We start from the raw sequence: 25442 nt of genomic DNA on the forward strand, positions 1-25442 counted from the left end.
CACGCCCCGCCCTCACCTCCCGACGCCCGGCGCCGGTGTTGTCTAAGATGGAGGGCGCCCTGTCGGCGCTGCTGCCCGTCCGGCTGTTGCTGTTCGTGGCGCTGCCAGCCGCGGGATGGCTGACCACCAGCGCGCCCAGGCCGCCGTCCACAGCCCCGCAGGTAGGGCCGGGCGGGCGCAGCAGGCCGCTCCTCTGCCGGGACCTCGGGGAGGCCGGGCGGGGTGACGCTGCCCCCCTCCCGCAGGTGGACCGCCGGGGGTGCCGGGCTGGACCGGGTCTGGCCGCCCGGAGCGGAACGGGAGCTTTCCCGGAGGCCGGGCGGGGTGGGCCCCCGAGGGGATCGCCAGGAAGGCGCGCAAGCGTTCTTGAAAGTGTGGCCAAGACTGCGGCCATCGAACTTGAGGTTCGTGGCGCCTCTCGAACCGGTTCGGATCCTGCCGGACTTTGCTGTCGAAAACGTGCGATGCCCAGTGACCTCGGGCGTTTGGAATGGCTCCTTCCTGGGTTAGAGCCCGGCCTGGGCTCTGGCGATGTTTGTGTTGCCCAATTAGCAATTTTCCAGGCCACCTGTGCCTGCTCAGCCGCGACCAGGAGGGAGCGCCTTTCCTGGTCGCGGAGCCACTCGGGTTGGCGACTGTGAGCGGCTGAAGGTCTAGCGCTTGCCAGAGGGGCTTTTTATTGATTGTGGGCGGGGTTCCTGAGTGAAGGGTTGGGGATGAGTTTCAGCATCCCAGGGGAGCTCTAAGGTCACAAGCCTTTCAGATTCCTGGCTTCCTGTGAGAACCATGCCATTGCAATATTCAGGGACAGCCCCCCCCCCTTTTATTTGTTTGTTTGTTTTTTTACTTTTGTTGCCACATTCGGCCTTTCTCTGTATAGTAGGAGAAAGTTTGGAGATTATAGAATTCGAGTTTCCCCAAAATGACAAGAAAGTTAGGAACACTTTATTATTTGGTAGGAACACACTAAATACAGAAGTGACTGTCATGATAAATGTCACCTTCTACTTTTCCAAATTTACTTGTTATGTGTGTATGGTGTTGGATTGAGAACTTTATGCCTTAGCAATGGAGGTCATAGGATAACCTTGTGGAGTCAAGGTTCTATTTTGCAACAAGTGCGTTTATAACTCTTGAGCCATCTCCAGCTCTTTATTCTGCTTACAATGTTTTTAGAATTATGCTAGAACTCTTCTGAATACAGAATTCACAAACATGCTGCGGTGTCAATAACAACAACCTTGCAACTCTAAGCACACTTGTATATGCAATTGTAGTTGAGCGGCAGTTGCTTCTGGGTAAAAGTAGCAACTGTGTGGACCAGAACCAGCAAACCAAATAAATGTTGGGTGATTGTAAAGTTATAGAGATAAGGATTTATTTCCTCTCTTTTAGAATTTTGGAGATTCTTCATCATTACTGTGTATCTAAGAAATATTTGAACTTGCCCACACAGCCAGGTTATTTTCGATATGTAAAATTCGTATCTGTCTGCCTTTGTTTTGCAGGATGGCATCAGGGTCAATGTAACTACCCTGAACAACAATGGGGAAGTATCTAAAGAACAGGTTGGTCTCCTTTTGATTATATTTTTACTGTAGCATTTAGCCAGGAATTTTTACTGAGTGTGTTAGTCCATTTCCTGTTATTATATTGGGATGCCCAAGGCAGGCTACTCTATATAAATATATGAAGTCTATGTGAGGCTTTGCTAGTGAGGCTGGGTATAGCACCTCGTTCCTGTAATCCCAGCACTTTGGAGGCTAAGGCAGGAAAGGATTACCCCAAATTAAAGTTAGCCTGTGATTCTTAAGTAGTGAGACTGTCTTAAGAGACCAAAGCCAAGGACTGGAAGAGTGGCTCAGTGGGTAAGAGCTGCATACTCTTGCACGGGATCCAGGTTGGATTCCCAACATACCCAAATGGCAGTTTATAACCGGCTATAACTGACCTAGACCAGCAGGTCATTCTTCAGTGACAGGGTTCTGAGGGGGATGAGAAGATAGAGAAGATAGAAAAGTTGGGGTCAGGGGGTCTTGCATGAGCTATATCTTACGTCAAGCAAGCTAATCATGATGCACAGCGTCTGTTGTATGTGGCTTTTATAGGAGAAATGGTACAGTATGAATAAAAGTCTGCCACACTGCGGGAAGGTGTCAGCAGGAAGTGATTCAAACAGTTCTATACAAGGGGGCACTGGGTAGCTCAGGTGTCAGGGTGGGCTGGGACATACAATGTAGCCCCTTAGGGTGGGAAGTGTTGGGTTTTCAAAGATCAGAATCTGTAGCTGTCCCAAGGTCCTGGCTCCAGGCCATACTGACTCCACTGAGCATGCTCAGGGTTTAGAGAAAGTTTAGAAGAATGTTCCTCAGGAAAGCCTTGGGCCAGCCTAGCCTTCAACATCTATCTTCACTTCCAGGGGACCAGCACCCTGTTTTCCTCTTAGGCACTACACACACACAATGACACATAGACATACCTGCAGGCAAAAACATCCATACAATTAAAATGAAAATAAATCAGTTTTTTTAAAAAGAAATCAAAAAAAAAAAAAAGCCCTAAACAAAACCAAAAGGGCTTTTGTTGTTTTGTTTTTGGCTTAGTTACAGAGGTTCAAGGACTTTCTGCTGGTGTTGGTTGTCTTTGGCCTTATATGGCACCCTAGTGATAGGCGCTAACAGGAGAACAAATGGATTTTGCTAGATACCAGATAAGAGAGACTGGGGTCCCACAGTTCCTTTGAAGACTTTGCCATAGGGATTTCACATCTACCACTAAGCATTGTATCTTAGAGGGCTTCCTCCTCCCCCAGACATCACCACATGTAGAGACCAAGCTTCCAGCACGTGGCTCTTTGAGGAGCACATGCAAGCCGTAACACCTGCTGCACACACGTAGTTAGATGATGCATTTTTGATATGAAGAGTTTGTGGTCATTTATAAACCGTTGGAATTAATGTATGTGCTACTTTATTTTAAGGTTGTTCTTAACATAACCTATGAGAGTGGACAGGTATATGTAAATGACTTACCTGTAAATAGTGGTGTAACCCGAGTAAGCTGTCAGACTTTGATAGGTGAGTACTACTGAATTGTTTCCAACATTACTGTGTCTTTAACAATACTAAATCAGTTGTGATGTGAAGTGCCACCTTAAAGTGATGCATTGTTTCTATACTAGTAGCTAAGGCATTTAAAACTATGTTGGTTCAATTGATATGCTATTCACTTGTGCCTTCCTGGGACTGGCCTTCAGTTTCTGGTAGGTTAGCAGTGTGAGAGTGGGCATAGACATGGGGAACCCAGCATGAAAATCCTAGTTCTCCTTCATCCTGGTTATAGAAGATTAATCGATACTAACTGTATATGTGGGTCCTCCTTTATCTCTCTTACTCATCTGCAAAAAAATGCTTGCCTTTTTAAAGACTCATTTCTTTTTATGTGCATGGTGTTTTGTCTGCATGTATAGCTGTACCATGTATGTACCTAGTGCCCAAGAAGGCCAGAGAGGATGTTGGATGCCCCAGAACTGGAATGGTAGGCAGTTGGGAGGCACCGTATGGGTTCTGAGAACAGGCCCCAGGTCCTCTACGAGCGCAGCAAGTACTCACTGCTGCAGAGCTCTCTTCAGCCCCTGCTTCTCTTTTAAACCTCAAGGGTTTTGGTTAAAGAATCAGATAATGCTGTGTTGGACTATATACTTTTATGTGAGTAACATAAAGGCCCTGGGCGGTGTCACTCCTGCTCTGTGGCTTGTGGGAAGTAATGATTGGGCCCATCTGGCACTGAGGTGGGGGGCAGGCAGGGTTACCCATTCATGCCTGGGAGCAGGCATCACTGAGAAGATTGTTTCAGAGCTCACCACTGCACGAGCAGGAAGCCAGCATCAGTGGCTTTTGCTGTCCTGAATCTATTCTACAGTAGAGGTGTGAGAGTTACCTCTTTGCTGTATTTCTCTTGTGCGCCAGGCTGTGGTCTTAGACATGCTGACCAGGCTGGGAGGGACATTCATGAAGAAACAGGCAGCTAGAACACTGATTTATTAAGTCAGGCACCACACATGCAGATTTGTGTGTTCATAGTCCCAGCTCCCGGAGTTGGCTGAGGTAGGAGAATCACTGAGTGTGGAACTTAGTGAGGGAAGATGCACATCTCCTGCCCCAGCTCAGAGAGGTGCTGGAGACAGAGCTCAGATATTTGCCAGATGAGTGGACTGCCCTGGATTCCATCTTCAGAACCACAATCAGCACAACAAAACCACTTAGACATAAAAGAGGGGATGCTGAGGCGCCTCTCTGAAGGAGAGCTAGTTGACAGTACCAGAGAGCTCAGGGCTGACAGCACCGGAGCCCAGAGGGCACTAATCACAGTTACATCATGGCCGCATACCCCAAATTACTGCGAGCTGGTGTGGCTAGAGCTAAGAGGGAGCTGAGTGAGTGACGGTGAATACTAAGTAGCTAATGAATTGGTATCCGGTGTTCTAGACCAAGGCTTAAATGGCTCACCATGAGTTTAAGCCCCGAGGTGTGCGTCTAGGAATGTGTATCTGTGTGCTTTTGACGAACAGGCCTCATATTTGGGACGCAACAACTAAATGTTGATGTTGTGGCAGGTGATGATCAGCGTGTGCCTCTAGTGTTTTATAGTCTGCGCAGGCGCCCACAGGTTAGAGGGGAGCATTTGATCCTATTACAGCCATTAGCACGATGTCTGCTGTGCGTGCTGGGTTCTGAGCTCAGACCCTCTGATAGGGTAGTGAGCGCTCTTGGTGGACGGACCATCTCTCTAGTCCTTAATTTGCCGTCTGGAGAAAGTCTTGTCATGCTGCGGCCCTAGCTGGCCGCTGCTGCCTCCGCTGCCCGCATGCTGTGACAGGAGGTGGGCACCTCTATTCCTGGCTGCTTTACTCTTTCAAAATGTTGTCTTTATCTTTGAGGATTCCATACATGTATACAATGAAATCTGTTCAGATCTTTCTCCATCACCATTACGGAGGCATAGACTTCTCTCCCTTTCCCCATTCCTGATCTAGCTATAAAAAGCCACTTACTGGGTGCAAAGGGTTGAGGAAAGAAGTAAAAAGTAAAGCCTTGCGTGTGGGTCCCCCTCTCACTGTGTGTGGGCCCCCCTCTCACTGCGTGCGGGTCCCCCTCTCCTTGTGTGTGGGCCCCCCTCTCACTGCGTGTGGGCCCCCCTCTCCTTGTGTGCGGCCCCCCTCTCCTTGTGTGTGAGCCCCCCTCTCACTGCGTATGTTGTGAGTGCTCGTATGTTGTGAGTGCTCAGCTGACTCCGAGGCTGCTTGCTGGCCATGTGCCCTGGGTTGCTCCTCACTGGCAGACGCTGTGAAGCCTTAGCAGAGGAGCAGCCACGGTGGCTTGGCCACTCCAGCTGCAGACCAGCAAACATTTCCTTATCCAGTGAGTGGAAGCCCCTGGAAGGACTTGTCAGCTCATCTCTGCTTTTATAAATCTGAGACTGGTAAGGTCAAAGAACACACCTGCCGCTGTCTTGGTTTTGCTTTTTTGTTTGTTTGTTTGTTTTCAAGACAGGGTTTCTCTGTATAGCTCTGGCTGTCCTGGAACTCACTCTGTAGACCAGGCTGGCCTCAAACTCAGAAATCCGCCTGCGTGTGCCTCCCAAGTGCTGGGATTAAAGGTGTGCACCACCACCACCCAGCAGCCACTGTCTTGTTCCAAGTCAGTGTCATAAACATCATCAGATATAGTAACTGCTGTCATGGTAAGTTTTGTATAAAATCTCACTACTTTTTTTGTTTTTTTGTTTGTTTAATAGTGAAGAGTGAAAATCTGCAAAATCCAGAGGAGAAAGAATATTTTGGACTTGTCACTGTAAGGATTTTAGTTCATAAGAGGCCTGTGACATACGGTTCCAGTTCACAGCTAATTGTCATTCAAGAAGAGGTTGTGGAGGTTGATGGGAGACAAGTAAGATACTGTGCTTTTTAACTGGAGATTAAATTTGTGTTACGTGTGCAAATGCTGGGTGCTTTTGTTTCTGAACCGATGTGCAAGAAGGTACTTGTTCCTTTTCTATTGCTACAAAGACACCACGGCCAGTGCAACTCACAGAAGAAAACATTTATTTGGGGCTGGCTTATGGTTTTCAGAGGGTTAGTCCATTATCATCATGGTGGGACACATGGCGGTAGGCAAGCAGACGTGTCCTAGGAAAGGAGCTAAGAGCTACATCCTGATCTACAGGCAGAGAGAGACTATGCCTCTGAGCTCACACCCAGTGATGCACGCCCCCTGTGACAAGGTCCCATCTCCTGATCCTTCCCACATAGTTCCACTAACTGGGGACCACCCTTTCAAACAGTCTGTGGGGGCCATTCCCATTCAAACCATCACAATGCCCTAGAACTGTCTGGATCTCATCACATAGCAAGTCTGACATTTGTGCTCCTTTCTATCTTCTGAAACGTGCCAGGCATCTGCAGACAGAAAGAGAAGGGCCTTGGGGGTGTCCGTAGTTCTGTCGCCCTCTCCTCAGTACTGTGCGGATGAAATGAAGCTGAAGTTGTAAAAGCCACACAGTAGGACTGCGAGGGAGAAATGAAGAAGGAAAGTTCACTTTTAAACTCTAGGGCATTATTTAAAGTAAATAGTATTTATTTTTTCTTTCATAGGCTCAACAAAAGAATGTTACTGAAATTAACATTTTAGTTATGAACCAGAGAGTACTCAGACATTCAAACTACTTCCTTCCTTTGGAAGAAAGCATGCTTTATTCTATTTCCCAAGACAGTGACATTTTATTCACGCTTCCTGACTTTTCCAAAAAAGGTATTTTATAACATTATTTAAAATGTTAATGAAATCATTTTGCTTTATATACTTAAAAAAGATTATTGTGTTTGTGTGTATGTGTGTGATGTGTGTATATGTGCTATGTGTGTGTGATGTGTGTATGTGATGTGTGTGTATGCGTGTATGTGATGTGTGTTTGTGGTGTGTGTAGGTGATATGTGTGTATGTGTATGTGTGATATGTGTGTGATGTGTGTGTGTGAGATATGTGTGTGTGTGTGTGTGTGAGATGTGTGTGTGTGTGTGTGTGTGTGTGTGTGTGTGTGTGATGTGTTTATGAATACCTGCAGAGGCCAGAATAGAATCAGACCCTAGAGCTGGAGTTCCAGCATGGCTGCTGAGACCTGAACTTCTTGATTGTGTTCCTGGTTTGCAAGTCTAGGGTTACAGGAGTAAGCTACCATGCCTGGAAAAACTGGAAATGTAGATTTTTCTGTGTGACAAAACAGTAACTTTTGTAGCCCCTTATAGAGGTCTGAGTACATTTTTCCTACTGGTACTAACTCAGTAAATAAAATTCTTGTTCTATCAATGGTGAAATACATGTTAGTGTTGTAATCGAAGATATTACTACTGTGCTCTGGCAGGGCTTGTAGCAGAGGTCAGCTGCGGCTGCAGTTTGGTAACCTTCTTTCTCTTCAGTAGGAACTGTTAGCTCACTGCAGACCACCAGCCACTACCTCATCGGGAACGTGGAAACCACTATGGACGGAAATGCTTTACCGGGCAAGTTGCCTGAGACTCCTCTGAGAGCAGAGCCTCCATCTTCATACAAGGTAATTCAGTCAGTGGTATCTTTTCATGGTGCTGCCAGAAGTAGTTATGGTTGTGGTGAAGATAAATGCGTCCTTTAGAATGAAGTAGAAAACATAAAGACAAAACAGCTGATCATGTTTAATGATGGATGCATTTGGTTTTGATGATGTTATTTCAGACTGTAGCCTAGGCTGAACTCCTAGAAAAACCTGTCTTTGTCTCCTGAGTGCTGGTACTGTAAATGTGAGTCTCTGTGCTCAGCTCACTTGGGGTTTGTTTTAATTTTTAAACATTATTTGTTGTGTGCAGTTGTGTGTGTGCAGTTGCGTGTGTGCAGTTGATGTCACAGGGACAGCTGTCAGGACTTTGCTCCCAGGAACCACATTCAGACCATGAGGCCTGATGACAAGTTTCTCTCTGAGCTCTCTCACGAGCTATTATCTTAATCCTGATGCGGTGTTCACGGTGTTCCCGGCCTCTGGACGCCTCACTGATGATGCCGTCAGGTCATGATTAGCAAGGCCGGCCTTCGTGTCCTCAGGAATCTCAGTCCCAAAGTTCATTCTCACATTTCCACCTTTTTACATTAGACAGCGCCCACCTTGTGTCCACACCAGTGCAACGTGCCTTCAAGTTCCCACACAATGATTGCATATTGCTAAAATGATACATTTGGAGATGTGTGTGTGTGTGTGTGTGTGTGTGTGTGTGTGTGTGATCTGCCATTGACTAGTTATGCATCCTTGGCTCAGTTCTTATCCTCTTTAACTTATTTCTTAGGTTAACCTGTGCTCACTCTATCAAGTACTGTAAAATATCTCATCAAGGTGTCATTAGGAATAACTGGGTGTCCATGTGAAGCTACATCAATAACTACTGAGAACATTTATGTCACACATGCCCTTCACTGAGAACATTTATGTCACACATGCCCTTCACTGACACAGTTCAGGGAGTGTCCTAATGTGTCTGCCACTGAATGGGCAGGGCCTGGGCAAGTGGTTCTCACTGAAGGTCAGGACTGTTGATTGGGGGTCACTGGAGTCCAGGATAGAGGGTCAGTGTGCACCCAGCATCTCCCAACAGGTCAGCGCAAAGGGGGCTGTCTTCATAGTCCAGCCCATCAGTGCTGCCGGTAGTTGGATCTTTTCTTCCTCTTAAAGTATGAAACATGTAGGTACCAGTGGACCACGCCCATTCCTAAGGCTGTGGGGTTTGTTTCTTCCTTTCCTTGTCCTTTACCTGCAATAGTGGACAGGCGTATTAGTCAGCATGAACATTCCCTTGATGTACGTGTGTGTGTGTGTGTGTGTGTGTGTGTGCGTGTGTGCGCGCGCGCGCCTCCCTATGTCTTGGGAACATACATTTTAAAACTGTAAAATAGTTTATTTAGGTGCATTTTAAAATAAAATTTTGTTGTCATGATATATGTGTTCTGCAGTCACCCCAAGCACCACTGTAGAATGAGGAAGAAGCATTCATTTCTGAGCTACTTACCTGACCCGAACCAGACTTTCTCTTTGTTTGTTTGTTTCTCCCTTCCCTTCCCTTCCCTTTCTTTTCTTTTTTTTTTTTTTTGTGTGTGTTACTTTTGACACATATGTAACCACTGTTATATCAAGACACAGATTGTTTCTGTCAACCCAAAGCCAAAATGTTAAAAAATTTGGCCAGACATCGTAGTAAATAACCCACAAAAATATTACACAAGGCCAGGCATAGTGATGTATGCCTCTCACCCAGCTTGGGTTAGATAGAGGCAGGTGGGTCTCTATGTGAGTTTGAGCCCAGTCTGATGTGGGGCAAGTGGAATGCGCCACCAGACAGGAGAACTGGTAAAGTCGAGCAGGCTCAGACCCCAGGGAAATCCCAGAATTGAGAACAGCAGGAGCAGAGCCAGCTCCCTGCCAAACTACGTGATGTGGAGCGGGTATAGAGAGGTCCATGGCAGTCAGCGGCAGTGGCATAAGTCCGTGCCAATGAGGTATGAGATAGAGATAATGAGATAGAGCCCTAGTCTCCATGCTAATGAGGTCAATAGAGCCCTAGTCTCCATGCTAATGAGGTCGATAGAGCCCTAGTCTCCATGCTAATGAGGTCTAGAGCCCTAGTCTCCATGCTAATGAGGTCTATAGAGCCCTAGTCTCCATGCTAATGAGGTCTAGAGCCCTAGTCTCCATGCTAATGAGGTCTAGAGCCCTAGTCTCCATGCTAATGAGGTCTATAGAGCCCTAGTCTCCATGCTAATGAGGTCTAGAGCCCTAGTCTCCATGCTAATGAGGTCTATAGAGCCCTAGTCTCCATGCTAATGAGGTCTATAGAGCCCTAGTCTCCATGCTAATGAGGTCTATAGAGCCCTAGTCTCCATGCTAATGAGGTCTATAGAGCCCTAGTCTCCATGCTAATGAGGTCTATAGAGCCCTAGTCTCCATGCTAATGAGGTCGAGATAGAGCCCTAGTCTCCATGCTAATGAGGTCGATAGAGCCCTAGTCTCCATGCTAATGAGGTCTATAGAGCCCTAGTCTCCATGCTAATGAGGTCGATAGAGCCCTAGTCTCCATGCTAATGAGGTCTAGAGCCCTATTCTCCATGCTAATGAGGTCTATAGAGCCCTAGTCTCCATGCTAATGAGGTCGATAGAGCCCTAGTCTCCATGCTAATGAGGTCTATAGAGCCCTAGTCTCCATGCTAATGAGGTCTATAGAGCCCTAGTCTCCATGCTAATGAGGTCTATAGAGCCCTAGTCTCCATGCTAATGAGGTCGAGATAGAGCCCTAGTCTCCATGCTAATGAGGTCGATAGAGCCCTAGTCTCCATGCTAATGAGGTCGATAGAGCCCTAGTCTCCATGCTAATGAGGTCTAGAGCCCTAGTCTCCATGCTAATGAGGTCTAGAGCCCTAGTCTCCATGCTAATGAGGTCTATAGAGCCCTAGTCTCCATGCTAATGAGGTCTAGAGCCCTAGTCTCCATGCTAATGCGGTCTATAGAGCCCTAGTCTCCATGCTAATGAGGTCTAGAGCCCTAGTCTCCATGCTAATGAGGTCTATAGAGCCCTAGTCTCCATGCTAATGAGGTCTAGAGCCCTAGTCTCCATGCTAATGAGGTCTATAGAGCCCTAGTCTCCATGCTAATGAGGTCGAGATAGAGCCCTAGTCTCCATGCTAATGAGGTCTATAGAGCCCTAGTCTCCATGCTCATGAGGTCTATAGAGCCCTAGTCTCCATGCTAATGAGGTCGAGATAGAGCCCTAGTCTCCATGCTAATGAGGTCGATAGAGCCCTAGTCTCCATGCTAATGAGGTCGATAGAGCCCTAGTCTCCATGCTAATGAGGTCTAGAGCCCTAGTCTCCATGCTAATGAGGTCAATAGAGCACTAGTCTCCATGCTAATGAGGTCTATAGAGCCCTAGTCTCCATGCTAATGAGGTCTAGAGCCCTAGTCTCCATGCTAATGAGGTCTATAGAGCCCTAGTCTCCATGCTAATGAGGTCGAGATAGAGCCCTAGTCTCCATGCTAATGAGGTCGATAGAGCCCTAGTCTCCATGCTAATGAGGTCTATAGAGCCCTAGTCTCCATGCTAATGAGGTCTATAGAGCCCTAGTCTCCATGCTAATGAGGTCGAGATAGAGCCCTAGTCTCCATGCTAATGAGGTCGATAGAGCCCTAGTCTCCATGCTAATGAGGTCGATAGAGCCCTAGTCTCCATGCTAATGAGGTCTAGAGCCCTAGTCTCCATGCTAATGAGGTCAATAGAGCCCTAGTCTCCATGCTAATGAGGTCTAGAGCCCTAGTCTCCATGCTAATGAGGTTGAGATAGAGCCCTAGTCTCCATGCTAATGAGGTTTAGCCCTAGTCTCCATGCTAATGAGGTCGATAGAGCCCTAGTCTCCATGCTAATGAGGTCGATAGAGCCCTAGTCTCCATGCTAATGAGGTCGATAGAGCCCTAGTCTCCATGCTAATGAGGTTTAGCCCTAGTCTCCATGCTAATGAGGTCGATAGAGCCCTAGTCTCCATGCTAATGAGGTCGATAGAGCCCTAGTCTCCATGCTAATGAGGTCGATAGAGCCCTAGTCTCCATGCTAATGAGGTCGATAGAGCCCTAGTCTCCATGCTAATGAGGTTTAGCCCTAGTCTTCAGCCAGTGAGCTTCTGTTTCTGGGGCGTTCCTTCCCACAAAGGTATTTTATCCCTGGTTTACCATGAGTAAGGTGTGTGTATTCACATTCGCCATCAAATAAACAATACAAGCAAGAACCACCCCCTTCATCGGGGATCACCATGGGCCTTTCTCATAGAGCCAGGCCTAAATCTTGAGGAGAAGGACTTTTCTCTAGCCCCTTCAGAGTCTCAGCATCACTGGGAACCAAACTGGTTCCTGCCCCATTGGAGATGGAGATTCCCCTTTCCCCTTCCCTCCAAGTAAATGCCCCGAGGGGAAGTGCTTCAGGGCAGGTGCAGGCCCACGGGGACCCCATTCACAGCTCTCAGCAGTGCCCAGCGGTGCCCGGGTGCACTGCAGCCTGGGAACCACAGCAGTTGTCCCAGACACCACTGCTTCTCAGCCAAAAAAACACAGACCGAGGACCCATTATGGACTGTTGTAGGGGAGGCAGAACACCCCCACACACACACCAAGCTTCGTGCCAGCCGTTCCCCAGTGGCAAGGCAGGCACAAGGCTCTACAAAGAGAGGCCCCATCTCAAAAGAAACCAGAAATGTAAATTTTAGTTGCTGGAACAGGCTTTTCTAATCAGACGCCTGGCACTTCCCAGGTCATGTGCCAGTGGATGGAGAAGTTGAGGAAAGCACTCTGTCGCTTCTGGAGCGGCGTGGTCCCGGTGCTCTTCATGTTCCTGAACGTCATGGTGGTTGGAGTTCTGGGAGCAGCAGGAGTCATAGCGCTGCTAAAGCTGCTTTTCCCAGTGTGTGAGAACAAGTGAGTGCAGAGAATCTGAACTATTAAAGGGAGGTCGCTTCGCTGTGTGTTACGGTCAAGAGTGTCGCATAGTCCAAAGTGCAGTGATAGAATCAGACGGTGCGAGAAAAAAATAACGTTTTCTAGCCCATTTTCCAATTTAAATGGAATTAAAATACATTTAGGTACTATTGAGATCACCATCCTTTCAGAGATGCAGCCATGAGCAGAGCTTTGCTGGGTCTCCTAAGGGCAGAGAATGAGCGGGCAGGCTAGGACGTGCAGTGTGGGTAGAGCCGGTTTTGACCCACACCAACTAGTCTCAACTCCAGAGTATCAGTTTAGTTGAGATCAGAAGACCAGTGCGGTCTTCCCCTCGGCACCATGGGGAAGACAGAAAAAGCACCAGCATTCTCTTACCATTGTCCATGTAGCTGAGGATGGCTTTGGGCTTCTGACCCTCCTGCCTCCACCTTTGAAGTGCTGGGATTATAGGTGTAAGCCCGCAAGCCTGGCAGGACACCGATGAACCCGATTTCATTGGCTACTTGTGGCCACTGGCAAATAGGTTTGTTGATTCCACTCCATTCTTAATTACTCGGACTCTCAGCTTTCACATCATAGGTCATGAAGTTCGTTGCTGAATGGCTAAGAAAGGATTAAAGTGGCCACAGAATCCTGAGGGCAGGAGGCAGAGAGACTGTATAGTTAGATTTCAGCACAGTCCATTAGCTGTCAGACACTGGCTGCGCTGCCAACATGCAGTGCTGGCCCTGGACACCATGGGCCTGCGAATGGCAGGATGCAACTTGAAAACTGCTGCTGTTTGCCATACAGAGTCACTCAGAGCAGCACATAGCCTGACCACATATGCGGTCGGCTTGCCTGATTTGAAACTGGCCTCAGTTGCTGTTTTAATGGGAGAAATCTGGACAAGGGAACATAGGACTCACGATGAAAACCCCTTGTGTGGTCAGGGTTGTGTCTCCGAGGAAGAGTCTGGAAAGCTGCCTGGACTTTGCTTTCAGCAACTTATACCAGGCCAGGCCAGCGCCGGCTCTTGCCCTATAGGACCAGGCAGTGGTCTGTTCCCTTCAGTGTGTCTGCTAGAGAGAACTTGGAGCCCAGACCTGTAGAAGGTTTATAAGCCATGAGAAGGAAGGTCTGTGGCCGTGACGAAGCACTGTTGTACTCCAGCATGCTGGAGGAGGTGTGGCCATGACAAAGCACTGTTGTACTCCAGCATGCTGGAGGAGGTGTGGCCGTGACGAAGCACTGTTGTACTCCAGCATGCTGGAGGAGATGTGATGTTGGCAGTAATGACTTGTCTTGCATTGCAGAGGAATGCTTCAGGTGGATAAAATGAATGGGATCACTGTGGTGCCTATCATCCTATACCCAGACGACTCTGAGAAAACAGCAGAAAAACTTACAGATAAAACGGATATTTAAAACACCATCTCCAATCATGGACTCTATTGTCTCTTGTCCCCAGACTTGCCATTTGAATTTAAATCATTAATCAATTTATACATAGAAATTGCCAAATTCCCAAGACCTTTACAGACGGCCTCTTGAGTGGGCGGTTACAGCTTGCCTCGCTCCATTCCCTGGCTGGCCGTTCAGAAGACGAATTACCAAGGACCGAGAAATCACCAAACTGAAAGGAGAGGTGAGACAAAGCCGAGTGCCAAGAACTCCCAGGTGCCTTTGCTGCAGAAATTGTATCTATTTGATTACTATTGTAAGATTTTATAAGAAGCACTTTATGAAATTCTAATTTAAAAGCTAGAGAACCTAACACTTATTTTTTTTACTCAGCACAATGTGCCTTGATATCACATACATGACTCAGTATAAAAATCACTGAAGTGTATCATGATTTGTGTCTGTACCAAAACTCCTTACCTTGAATGCACCAGGATTTATAATAGTGACATGGTCTTCCTCTAAAATAAACTTTTTTAAAGAACTGCCTTATTTTTAATTATGTGCCTGTGGGAGAGAGTTTGTGCACATGCATAGAAATGCCTGTTGAGGCCAAAGAGGGCACTGGGTCTCCTGCAGCCGGAGCTGCGGAGTGGTTGTGAGCTGTCTGTCTTGGGCACTGAGACCCACTCAAGTGGTGTGTAAGAGCAGGAAGCACTCTTAACCACGGAGCTATAGCTCCAGCCCCCATTGACTAGGATAGAAGTTGGAGGATGATTTGGGGCACTGTGCATTCAAACATCTGGTGGTCCAGGGCTCCAACACGATGGCCTGGTCAACTGTCTCCGGCCCCTATGTTATGTAAAAATTGCTGTCCATCCCCACTGATTGGTTAATAAATCAGTTGTTCTCTTCAGCTGGGCAGAAGAGAACAAGGTGGGACTAAAGATTCCAGGGGGAAAAGGGCGTCCCAGAGAGACCACAGTGGGAAGAGAGCAGAGAACCAGAAGGTGTGGAGAGGACATGAGATCAGGGCAAGAGAGGAGCCACGAGGGGCCACATGGACCAGAGGACCCAGGGCGAGCCCAGACGGCAAGTGACGGGGCTCAGAGCCTGCCCAGCTTAGGCTTAATGAGACACTAGGTCTTCGTGTCTTTTCTTAGGAGCTGGAATGGGCTAGAGCAGGCGTGGCCACCCTGCGGGGCCATGAGGCATAGAAACCTCACCAAAGTTACATCTACAGATAAAAGTATGGCTGTTGGGGTCCAAGTTGTTTAAATTGGGGATCTCCTGTAAGTGGTATAGTATATAGGTCCTATCTTTCACATGGCTGAAACTCAGGCTCACCTCTTTCGAAGACATTAACATCAAGGAATAAAATCTATGGCCTCAGTCTTCTGGGTCTGAGCACAGCACATTTATAAGCATGTTCCTCCTGTTTCTTCTCTGTCACTCAGAACTGCTTATTTCGACAGTGTTATCTGGTACACATGACTTATTTATTCCATGTGGTATTTTTCATTGTTTCATTTAAAGAGTTTTGAAAGCCGGACATAGTTGAGCATCACATCTGTAGTCCCAGTACTTAATGACATGACGAAAGACCTCACTAGGCCAGAGTGACACTGGGTCAGGTGTTTGGTTGTAACCCATTGTAAAAACATGGCCCAAGAAAGTACTTGCTGTTTTGCCTTTTTTTTTTTTTTTAAATCAATAGTAGGGAATTGAACCCATGAATGCCAAGAAAACACTGCACTGCTGAGCTACAGGCCCAGGAAAAAACCACTGCACTGCTGAGCTACAGGCCCACGACACGAGCTCTCAGCACACTCACTAGCTTCGATTTTTACCACTGCTCGTCTGTTTTATGCTCATTGTGAATGTGAGTAAATGAGTCGTGAGTTTGCCTAAAGGAAGGCACACAGCCTAAGTGTAGGAATACTACTTGCACTACACAGCCTTTTTCAAAGGCAGAATAAAGTCATTTAAGCCAGGAGTGGTGGCACGGTCCCCTAATGCACATGGGAGCAGAAGCAGTGGACTTTCTCTCCAAACACCAAGTTATTCAGAAAATACAATATTTTCACCATACCTCTTTTAAACGAACATTAAAGTCAAGAGTCCTAATTTTTTCCTGAAGATTTTTAATTTTGTGTGTGCGTGCATGTGTGTGTGTGTGTGTGTAGGTGCCAAAGGCTGTCAGAGGCACCATATCCCCTGAAGCTGCCCTACATGGGTACTAGGAACTGAACAGAACAGTATGCACGCTTCAAACCACCGAGCAATCTCCCTAGCCCCAAGAGTCCTAGCCGGACTCAGAGAGAAAGAGAAAAGCTACCACGGCGCAGGCGAGAGGGCAGATGCGCTAGATCTGCCTGTGCTTCCCCTGCCTGCAGCATGTGTGAGCATTCACTAGCTTTCTGTTATTACCATAGAACAGCAGCAACAACTTAGCACAAGTCAAGCAGTGCTACATTGAAACAATGTGCAGCTTAAAAATATTGTCTTTATTCAGAATCAGAAAAAATTTTTCAAATCACACCATTATGAAAGTTTAAAAAAATATAGCACTCAATGCACCGAAAATCTACATTTAATTATTTTTCAAAGACTTAAGGCAGATTTCTCACAGTTTACATGTAAGAACACAGCTAGCACGATCCGAACTCAGCTATCCATTTCTCGTATCTTTCAATGTCTGCAGCTGATACTGATTTAGAAATCTTCTTTAAAGCCATTTCAAAATCCTCCATGGTGGTAGGCATATGCATTTCTTCTCTTGAAAGGTTCCGGATTTCTTCTGGGGTTAGACCCTCAATACGTCGTCTCATGGCCATCAAGGATGCGTCCCTAGGTTTTAAGTTTTTAAAAAGGCCCAAAGTGTTACTTCAAAAACAAAAAAGCAAAACAAAAACAAACAAAAAACCTAACCAAAACAAAAACACCTGTTAAATTCTCTAAGATCTTATACACATGCATACATAATACATTAAACTCTGCACTGGAAAATAAAAGCTGCTTTTAATTGCTTCTTAGCAATGTATCTTCCACAATGAAATAAGTATAATTTCATTCAGTTCAGTATAAATGCTGACTGTACAGTCCAAGCAAGAGTAAAAAGGTACAGTAAAGAAACCTGTATTAGGGCTGGAGAGATGGATCAATGGTTAAGAGCACTGGCTGCTCTTCCAGAGGTCCTGAGTTCAATTCCCAGCACCCACATGGTGGCTCACAGCCATCTGTAAAGGGATCTAGCTGCTGCCCTCTTCTGGCCTGCAGGTGTATGTGCAGCAGAGCACTCACATTTTTTTAAAAAAAAAGAAGCTTGCAATTGCATCTCCTTATCTGCTCAATAAAGAATAGGTATTCACCATGGAAACAGAAAGGAATGTTAGCTACAAAATTAAACATTTTCTCCAAATAAAAGAAAATCAGGTCAAGTTCCCTCTATTACAGGAACTCTACATCCTTTATAAGCTGGGCAGTAGAGCACACACCTGGGAAGCAGAGGTTGGCAGATCTCTGATTAGAAGCCAGCCTGGTCTACAAAGTTCCACAACAGCCAGGGCTACAATCTTTTAAGAAAGTTTCATGTAGCCCAGACTGACCTCACACTGGCAGTGTTCCAGGGATGACCTGTGCATCCGAGTGTCCTGCCTCCATGTCCTGAGTGCTAGGACTATGTCTACCACCACATGCTGTGTCTGTCTACAGCACCTCTGGCCCTCAGGCTCTGCGCGACGAGCTCACTTACAACTGAAGAAGCACGTGCAGCCGAGACTTAGGACGGTGAGCCAAGCGGACAGTCTTACTCAGTCACATTTAGGACACGGGGACTGAAACCACATCTGCATGACTGCATCCCGTGAGTACGGTAGGCACATTTCAGTGGATTCCCAACTAACACTACCGAGAAACAATCCTTCCTGAACTTGTAGTTTTCAAATGAACTGTGAACCATCCATCATACGCAAATACCTTGCCAACACATCACTAACTTCAAACTAATTTGCAACCATAAATATAGTGTAAAGTGGGGCTCTTTGGTTATTTTTTGTTTTGTTTTGTTTTAAGACAGGGTCTCTCTGTGTAGTCCTGGCTGTCCTAGAACTCACTCTGTAGACCAGGCTGGCCTCGAACTCAGAAATCCGCCTGCCTCTGCCCCCCAAGTGCTGGGATTTAAGACAAGCACCACCACTGCCCAGCAGGGCTCTTAATGTTTTACAGTGCTTGGTATCAAGCTCACAGCTTTACATGCTAGGCAAATACTCTAAAAATGAGCTCTAGGCCTTGGCCAATGTAGGCCATCTGTCTTAATATAATATAAACACAACTGCAGTTTATGCTTACAAAATGTGAGAGATACACACCTGCATACATTGGTAATGTCTGCACCCGAGTAGCCTTCCATGTTTTCTGCTATGCTCGCAAGGTTAACATCATCAGCCAATTCCAGTTCTCGTAGACTTATTTTTAACAGTTCTTCCCTGCCTTTTGCTAGTGGGAGAAACACATTTGAAAATGCACGCCTTCAATGGGAACAGAATACTGTTCATCTTGGTCAGCTTTCTGACACAGTGTTGACGATGATCTTATTACATAGCTCAGGCTGGCCTTAACCCCCCTGCTTCAGCCACAGAGGCTTATTTGTAGGCGCAAGCCACCATCGTGCACTTCGAGCCCACGGCGCACCAAGAACTGTTTCCCAAGTCTTGGAGCAAGCAGGCTTATGTTGCTATCAAGGCTTCCAGGTGTAGCCGAACAGCTACTCAAGGAAAGAGTTTATACCCGCCTCTTCAAGGTGAGCATCAAATTTTAAATTATAGCAACTACTCGATAACTGGAACCCCCAGAAAAAGAGTTGTGTACCTGAGGGTAATGGGATATAGATTCTTTTCTCCAGACGCCGTCGTAAAGCCTCGTCTATGTCCCATGGGAAGTTAGTGGCCGCCAGAACCATAACCATTTTGGAAGGGTCATCGTTTTCTGAGGCACCGCCAACACCTAAAAGGGCAGAAGAATAAAAGTTACCGAGGGGGATTCATGAGATAAAGCTCAGCTCTTTACACACTACCACACCCCTGCACTGTGATGCAAGGCAGAGCAGGTCTCCGGCCTCCCTAAGGCTCATGTGAGGACATGACCCAAGGAAAAGGAGGTTTTACAGGACACAAAAATCTGAGAAGGGATTTCATGGTAACACCAGATCAGCTCAAATACTTGCCAAATTATTTTTTTAAAAAAATCATTGGATGTGGTACATGACTTAAATCTCAGCACTCGGAAGGTAGAGGCAGGCATATCTCTGTGACTTTGAAGCCACCATGGTCTACATAGTCTCAAAACAGTCAAGACTGTGTAAAGACCCTGTCTCAAAATAAACAAAATCAAACCAAAAACAAACTATGAGGCTGGAGAGATACTGCAATGGTCACGAGCACTGGCTGCTCTTCCTGAGGGCCTGCGTTCAATCCCAGCACCACGTGATAGCTCACAACCATAACTCCAATTCCTAGGGCCGTGACACCTTCTTCTCTCTGGCACCAGGTATGAATAAGATATCCATACGTAAATGAAATCAAAACATTCATAAAGTGTGAATATATTTTAAAAAGTATTCCAAATACATACATAACCTCTAAGGTCAATCTGTTTGCAGTTCTACTTGAGTTCTGTGGCTAAAAACAAGGGACCAATATATAATGCGAAGAGGGGTGTGTGCATGCTATTATTTCTGACGTATCGCCCTCCAAGAATACCAGAATACCGATTTACAGCTACTCATCTCTAGGTCCTAAGTGCCTTCCCCTCAGGTCCACCTGAAGTTGTGAACGCATACTGTGTGCACTGGGCTAGCACTACAAAGCATGAGCGCCAGCAAACATCATGCCACCCCATTCCAGGTCTTCCATGCATGACACAGCACCACCCCGTCCCAGCTCCTCCATGCACGACACAGCGCCGCCCCGTCCCAGCTCCTCCATGCATGACACAGCGCCGCCCCGTCCCAGCTCCTCCATGCACGACACAGCGCCGCCCCGTCCCAGCTCCTCCATGCATGACACAGCGCCGCCCCGTCCCAGCTCCTCCATGCACAACACAGCGCCGCCCCGTCCCAGCTCCTCCATGCAGACATGCATGTACCATCCATTTGAACCAGCAACTCGGCCTTCATCCTCCGGCTTGCTTCATGCTCCTCAGAAGTCCCTCGGCGGCTGCAAATGGAGTCTATCTCGTCAATGAAGATGGTAGCTGGGGAGTAAAACCTAGCCTAAGGAAGAGACCAAGCAATACGAGGGCTTAGGGCGTCCACATTTCCAAAGCTGAGGATGCAACCTAGGGACAGTGCTTGCCTGGTGCTTCAGGGCCGGTGTTACAGGCATAAACACCTTATACACTAGAGACTGGGAGACATGAAGCTGGAAAGATGGGTCTGTAGTTCTCTTGTAAAGAACATGAGTTCAGTTCCCAGCCACCCAAAAGGGCAACTCACAGTCTTCTGTAACTGCAGGTCCATGGGAGTCCACACCCTCTACTGGCCTGTGAGAACCAGCAGACACATGGTACACAGACACACACTCAGGCACTCACACATACACAGAAGATATAAAGAAATCTCTTAAGGACATTGGCAGCTGAAGAGGCTGCCATGCTGCACCTTTTCCTTTAGCCTGACGGAGTGAGGAGAACCCATGGCATCACACTTGAACTGTCTTAAAATGCTATTTATTGTGTGCACGTGTGTACGTGTCAATGGGGGAGAGCCACAGCGCACATGGGAGAGGACAGTGGGCAGGTGCATCCTCTTCCTACCATGTGGGTCCCAGAGACCACACTGAGGCTGTCAGGCTTGGTGGTGGGCACCACTGAACACTCTTGTTGTCCTACCCTTTCTTTTTTGGACACAGGGACTCATGAATCCCAGGTGTTCTCAATGTGCTATGCAGCTAAAGGTCATCTTGAACACATTTCTTCTGCTGGGATTTTAGCAGGGCATTCAAGCAAACAGCTCTGAAACATAGCTTCTAATGAAAACACAGATGTCATTTTCCCCATTACATAATTAAACTGGCTCTCTCAAAAAACATGTATGCATGTGTGTGTCTCTGTGTGTGTGTGTGTGTGTGTGTGTGTGTGTGTGTGATAAATACAGGGTTGCCCTGCACCCTATTCATGGTGTGAACAACTGTGGTAGGACATTTCGAGATCTTGGTAGTTTCAAGTTCTATGAAAAGCCTGGTTGAAGCCCTCCCCTCACATTATAGAATCTGATAGAGAAATTCTAGTTAGATGGCAATTTTTTACCTAATTTTTTTTTTACATTTTTATACATAAAGCATACTTTAATGTTTCTAAGTAGACCATTATAGAAGAGTCAGTTTATATTGATGTGTTCTATATTGATGTGTTCTAAAAACATCAACAGACTTTAACTTTCATTTTGCATGTTTTCACACCAAGGAAAAACCACCATTTTGGATTGAATCTTCTCAAGCACTGAGTCAGAACTGTGTGACTTCCAGCAGAGGCTATAGGACACCACCAAAATGATTCTGCCAAGCTTAGAAAGGTACCATGGACAGAGTCTCTCCTCTCTCCTCTCCTTTCCTCCTTTTCCTCCCTCCCCTCCTTGTTTTATTTTGCTGAGACAGGATTTCTCTGCATAGTCCTGGCTGTCCTGGAACTCACAGAAATCCGCCTGCCTCTGCCTCCCAAATGCTAGGATTAAAGGCGTGTGCTACCACCACCTGGCAGGGAAGAGTAACTTTAAAAAAGTCCTATAGATCCCACTTTCTGCTTAGCTTTAAAATACAACTTAACAATTTAGACAATTACATCTGTAATGTCATATGAAAAATCATGGACATTTTCACTTAAGTAAATGGTCTTATGTAATTACAGGCCTCTGGGTGCTGAAGAGACTACAGTTCAGCAGTTAAGAACACTGGTACTGTCTTAGCGTCCCAAAGCAGCTCACAATAGTATCCAACTCCAGTTCCAGGGAGCAGAAGTCCTATCCATGCCTCCTTGGGCACCAGACCTGCACATCGGTGCAGCACACACACACTTGCAGGCGAAACACCCATACACTAAAAATAAAAACACAGACTTTGATTTCCAGACAAATTCCTATAACAAGGAAGTGGAAGCAGCCACAGCATCTCACTTTATACTCAGGGGTAGATGGGCAACACAAATCGGACTACATGTTTTTAGTAGGTCTCTTCTTCTACTTTTAATAAAGCTTTACTTGTACATTCATTGGTGGTTTGCCTATATATGTCTGTAAGTGCCTTAGTCAAGGTTTCTATGCCTGCACAAATGTCATGACTAAAAGCAAGTTGGGGAGGAAAGGGTTTATTCAGCTTACAGTTCCAAATTGCTGTTTATCACCAAAGGAAGTCAGGAACTCAAGCAGGTCAGGAAGCAGGAGCTGATGCAGAGGCCATGGAGGGATGTTCTTTACCGGCTGTTTCTTACTTATTCCAGCCTGTGTCAAGCTGACACACAAAACCAGCCAGTACAGTGAGACAGTGTCTTATCCCTTGGAACTGGAACTACAGACAGTGATGAGCTGCCATGTGGGTGTAGGAATGGAGCCCAGGTCCTCTGGAAGAGCACAGGGGGCTCTTCAGCTTCTGAGCCATCTCTCCAGCCTCTCTTGCTCTGTTTTCATTTTAAGGGAGAAAGAGAGGACTGGAGAGATGGCTCCGTGGCTGAGAGTGCTGGATGCTCTGCTACAGAACCTAGATCCAATTCCTGTCCCCACATGGTGGCTCCCAACAGTGTACAGCCCTAGTCTGGGGGAATGTGACATCTTTTCTGGCTTCCTCAGGCACTGCATAGACATGGCTGACAGACGCAGGCAAAACACCTGAACACAAAGGGAAAAATACTTGGAAGAAGGTTTTTTTTGAAATGAGAAAGAAAGGACCTGAGATTGGGTAGAAAGTAGGGGAAATTGTGAGAAATTAGGGGACAGGGAAAATATGATAAAAATATACTGTATACACAAGTCTCAAAGAATAAATAATAAAGCAGAGGCCTTGACTGAAGGATCAGAAGCTCAGTGTCATCTTCAGATATAGAGTTTGAAACCACCATGTGATACATGAGCCCTACCTCAAAATCTACACCAGTTAATTAGAACACGGTGAACACCATCCACTCTGAGAGGCGGCCATGTGAAAAGCATCATCTATGACCTGGCACAGTGGCACACGCACGCCTAGACCTCAGCGTGCAGGCAGACAGAGGGGGAGGACAGCTATGAGCTTCAAGCTAGCCTGGACTATACAGCCTACATAGCCGATCTGGAAATACAAAGTGAAAGAAAAAGCATCTCAGTCACAAGGGGGTTAGACGCTTTAGGTCTTTGAGAAAGGGGTCCATTTTGAAGTGGGCCCTAACCCTGGATCACCGAATGGCAGGAACACCGAACTCTAGGCACTGCCTTGTGACTCACTCAAGCAGCACGCCCTAGAGATGCAAAGGGATCTCTTTAATGATGGGTCAGGGTTTCTCAAGCAGCTCCGGGGAATCCAGTAAAGACATGCTTTCTGACATGCGTTTGTAAACTACAGTATGACAAGCAGGGCTCGTAACTACAGTGTGACAAGCAGGGCTCATAACTACAGTATGACAAGTGGATGCCTAGGCTTGGAGTAAAGAATGTCACAAGCAGGAAGCCTCCCCACAGAAGAGATGAGCTTACAGCAACATGAACATCTACACCTGAAAACAGTGAACAGCCGGGCAGTAGCAGCACATGACTTGAATTCCAACGCTTGAGAGGCAGAATTGTGAGTTCAAGGCCAGCCTGGTCTACAGAATGAGTTCCAGGACAGCCAAGGCTACACAGAGAGCCCCTGACCAAGTTGAGGGGTCAAGGGGGAAGAAGGACTTCTTAAACAGTGACAGGTAGCATCAAGCACCAATGAGACAGGATTTGTATTAAACAATTCACTTATATCAGTTTACTTTCTGGTGTGTGTGTGTGTGTGTGTGCGCGTGCGCGCGTGCGTGCGTGCGTGCAAAGCCATGATATGCATTTGGAGGCCAGAGGTCAATCTCAGGTGCTGTCTTCCTTGAGTTTTGAGATAGTGTTTCTCACTGGCCTGGGATTCAACAATACAGCTAGGCCGGCTTCTCAGCAGTGCCCATCAATCTTCTTGTCTTTGTCTCCCCAGCTCTGGGATTACAAATCCATCCTAGTACAACCAGTATCTTACACAAGTGCTAGGGATGGACCTCAGGTCTTTGCATTGCATTTTCCCAGTTAAGCCATCTCCTCAGCCCATAAATTATACAATATATTAATATTAAAAATAATACAAGCATTAATGCCTTCTGAATAAAGGAATGAGGCTCAGGAAGGGAGAACCTGCTGGGGGACAGCTAGGAAAGTGACTGACAAGGCATCTGAAGCCAATGTAAGCTTAGTTTTTTTGAGATATTGGCAGTACATTTTCCCCTCTCAAGCACTGGGAAAATCAGTTTTTCAAAACAACTTCTCAGATCTCCATCAGATTGCTATTGTGCTATGGACAACTAACAAGCCATTAGGAGCCTGTGACAAATTGCCTCCTGGCTTATGAATTGTCTAATTCAATAAGAAGCAGAAATAAAAACAAAAACAGGAAGCTTTCTGGAAAACAGATAATTTGAATATTTTAGTTTCATTGATTATTCATTTCTTTTATTTGTATTTTTTGAGCTTAGAAAGTGTAAGGTCTGGGATAGTATCAGCATCGTCACCTCAGACTTAGAGAGTGTAAGGTCTGGGATAGTATCAGCATCGTCACCTCAGACTTAGAGAGTGTAAGGTCTGGGATAGTATCAGCATCGTCACCTCAGACTTAGAGAGTGTAAGGTCTGGGATAGTATCAGCATCGTCACCTCAGACTTAGAGAGTGTAAGGTCTGGGATAGTATCAGCATCGTCACCTCAGACTTAGAGAGTGTAAGGTCTGGGATAGTATCAGCATCGTCACCTCAGACTTTCCCACTAGAATTAAGTAGTCATGTCTCCCTCCTCCCCGGGGCTGGCTCGCAGAGCATCTGAAGTTGCACCATGAGCTGACGAGGGAGAGAGGCAATCGACAGTCCGACCCAGCCGATACCTCCAACAACAACCCTACACCTAAAACCCAGAGGAGAGCACACAGAGGAGGCAGAAAGATTGCAAGAGTCAAAGGACCAGGGAGAGGTCTTCTGGAATGACAGGAAGCTGCACCCATGAAATCCTAACAATATGGCTGCCTAAACAAGATCTACCAATGTGGATGGAGGCACTCCCTAAGGAGTCAACCTGAAATGAAGGGCTACAGGCAGCTAACAGCTGCGCAGAAGGGGGATAACCAGTCTTCTCCAGGGACAAGCACCCAACAGATAGTTTATCCAACCCCAATGTCAGCACTAAACATACATATGACAGAGAGGGGGTGGGAGGGAGAGAAGGGGGGGTCCCTCACTATCTTCATCACTGTGTAACAGTGTCAAGCCATA

The 25442-nt window shown here is 46.6% G+C and overlaps 2 protein-coding genes across 5 annotated transcripts in view; one reads left to right on the plus strand and one right to left on the minus strand.

Moving 5' to 3' along the window:
- Ginm1 (glycosylated integral membrane protein 1) lies at positions 1 to 14480 on the plus strand. 3 transcript variants are annotated; one of them, XM_052169723.1, is made up of 8 exons: positions 1 to 161; positions 1509 to 1568; positions 2981 to 3077; positions 5797 to 5948; positions 6653 to 6809; positions 7475 to 7608; positions 12365 to 12528; positions 13848 to 14480. In XM_052169723.1, exons 1-8 carry the CDS (start codon positions 48 to 50, stop codon positions 13957 to 13959), a joined length of 990 nt encoding a protein of 329 aa, XP_052025683.1. In that variant the 5' UTR covers positions 1 to 47; the 3' UTR covers positions 13960 to 14480. The 3 variants fall into 3 exon arrangements, with proteins under 3 accessions (XP_052025683.1, XP_052025684.1, XP_052025682.1); XM_052169724.1 differs by having other exon boundaries at positions 7478 to 7608; XM_052169722.1 differs by lacking the exons at positions 12365 to 12528; positions 13848 to 14480 and having other exon boundaries at positions 7475 to 7701.
- A 2030-nt stretch (positions 14481 to 16510) lies between these two features.
- Katna1 (katanin catalytic subunit A1) overlaps positions 16511 to 25442 on the minus strand; it is a 38873-nt gene continuing 29941 nt past the window's right edge. For both annotated transcript variants that reach the window (XM_052169947.1, XM_052169946.1), the window contains 4 exons: positions 20080 to 20206; positions 18805 to 18939; positions 18306 to 18432; positions 16511 to 16785 (listed from right to left, as the gene is read on the minus strand). In XM_052169947.1, the coding sequence (XP_052025907.1) occupies positions 16587 to 16785; positions 18306 to 18432; positions 18805 to 18939; positions 20080 to 20206 (588 nt within the window). In that variant the 3' untranslated portion in view covers positions 16511 to 16586. The remainder of the gene's footprint in view (positions 16786 to 18305; positions 18433 to 18804; positions 18940 to 20079; positions 20207 to 25442) is intronic.

Source organism: Apodemus sylvaticus, chromosome 23 (assembly GCF_947179515.1).
Source record: "Apodemus sylvaticus chromosome 23, mApoSyl1.1, whole genome shotgun sequence".
NCBI lineage: Eukaryota > Metazoa > Chordata > Mammalia > Rodentia > Muridae > Apodemus > Apodemus sylvaticus.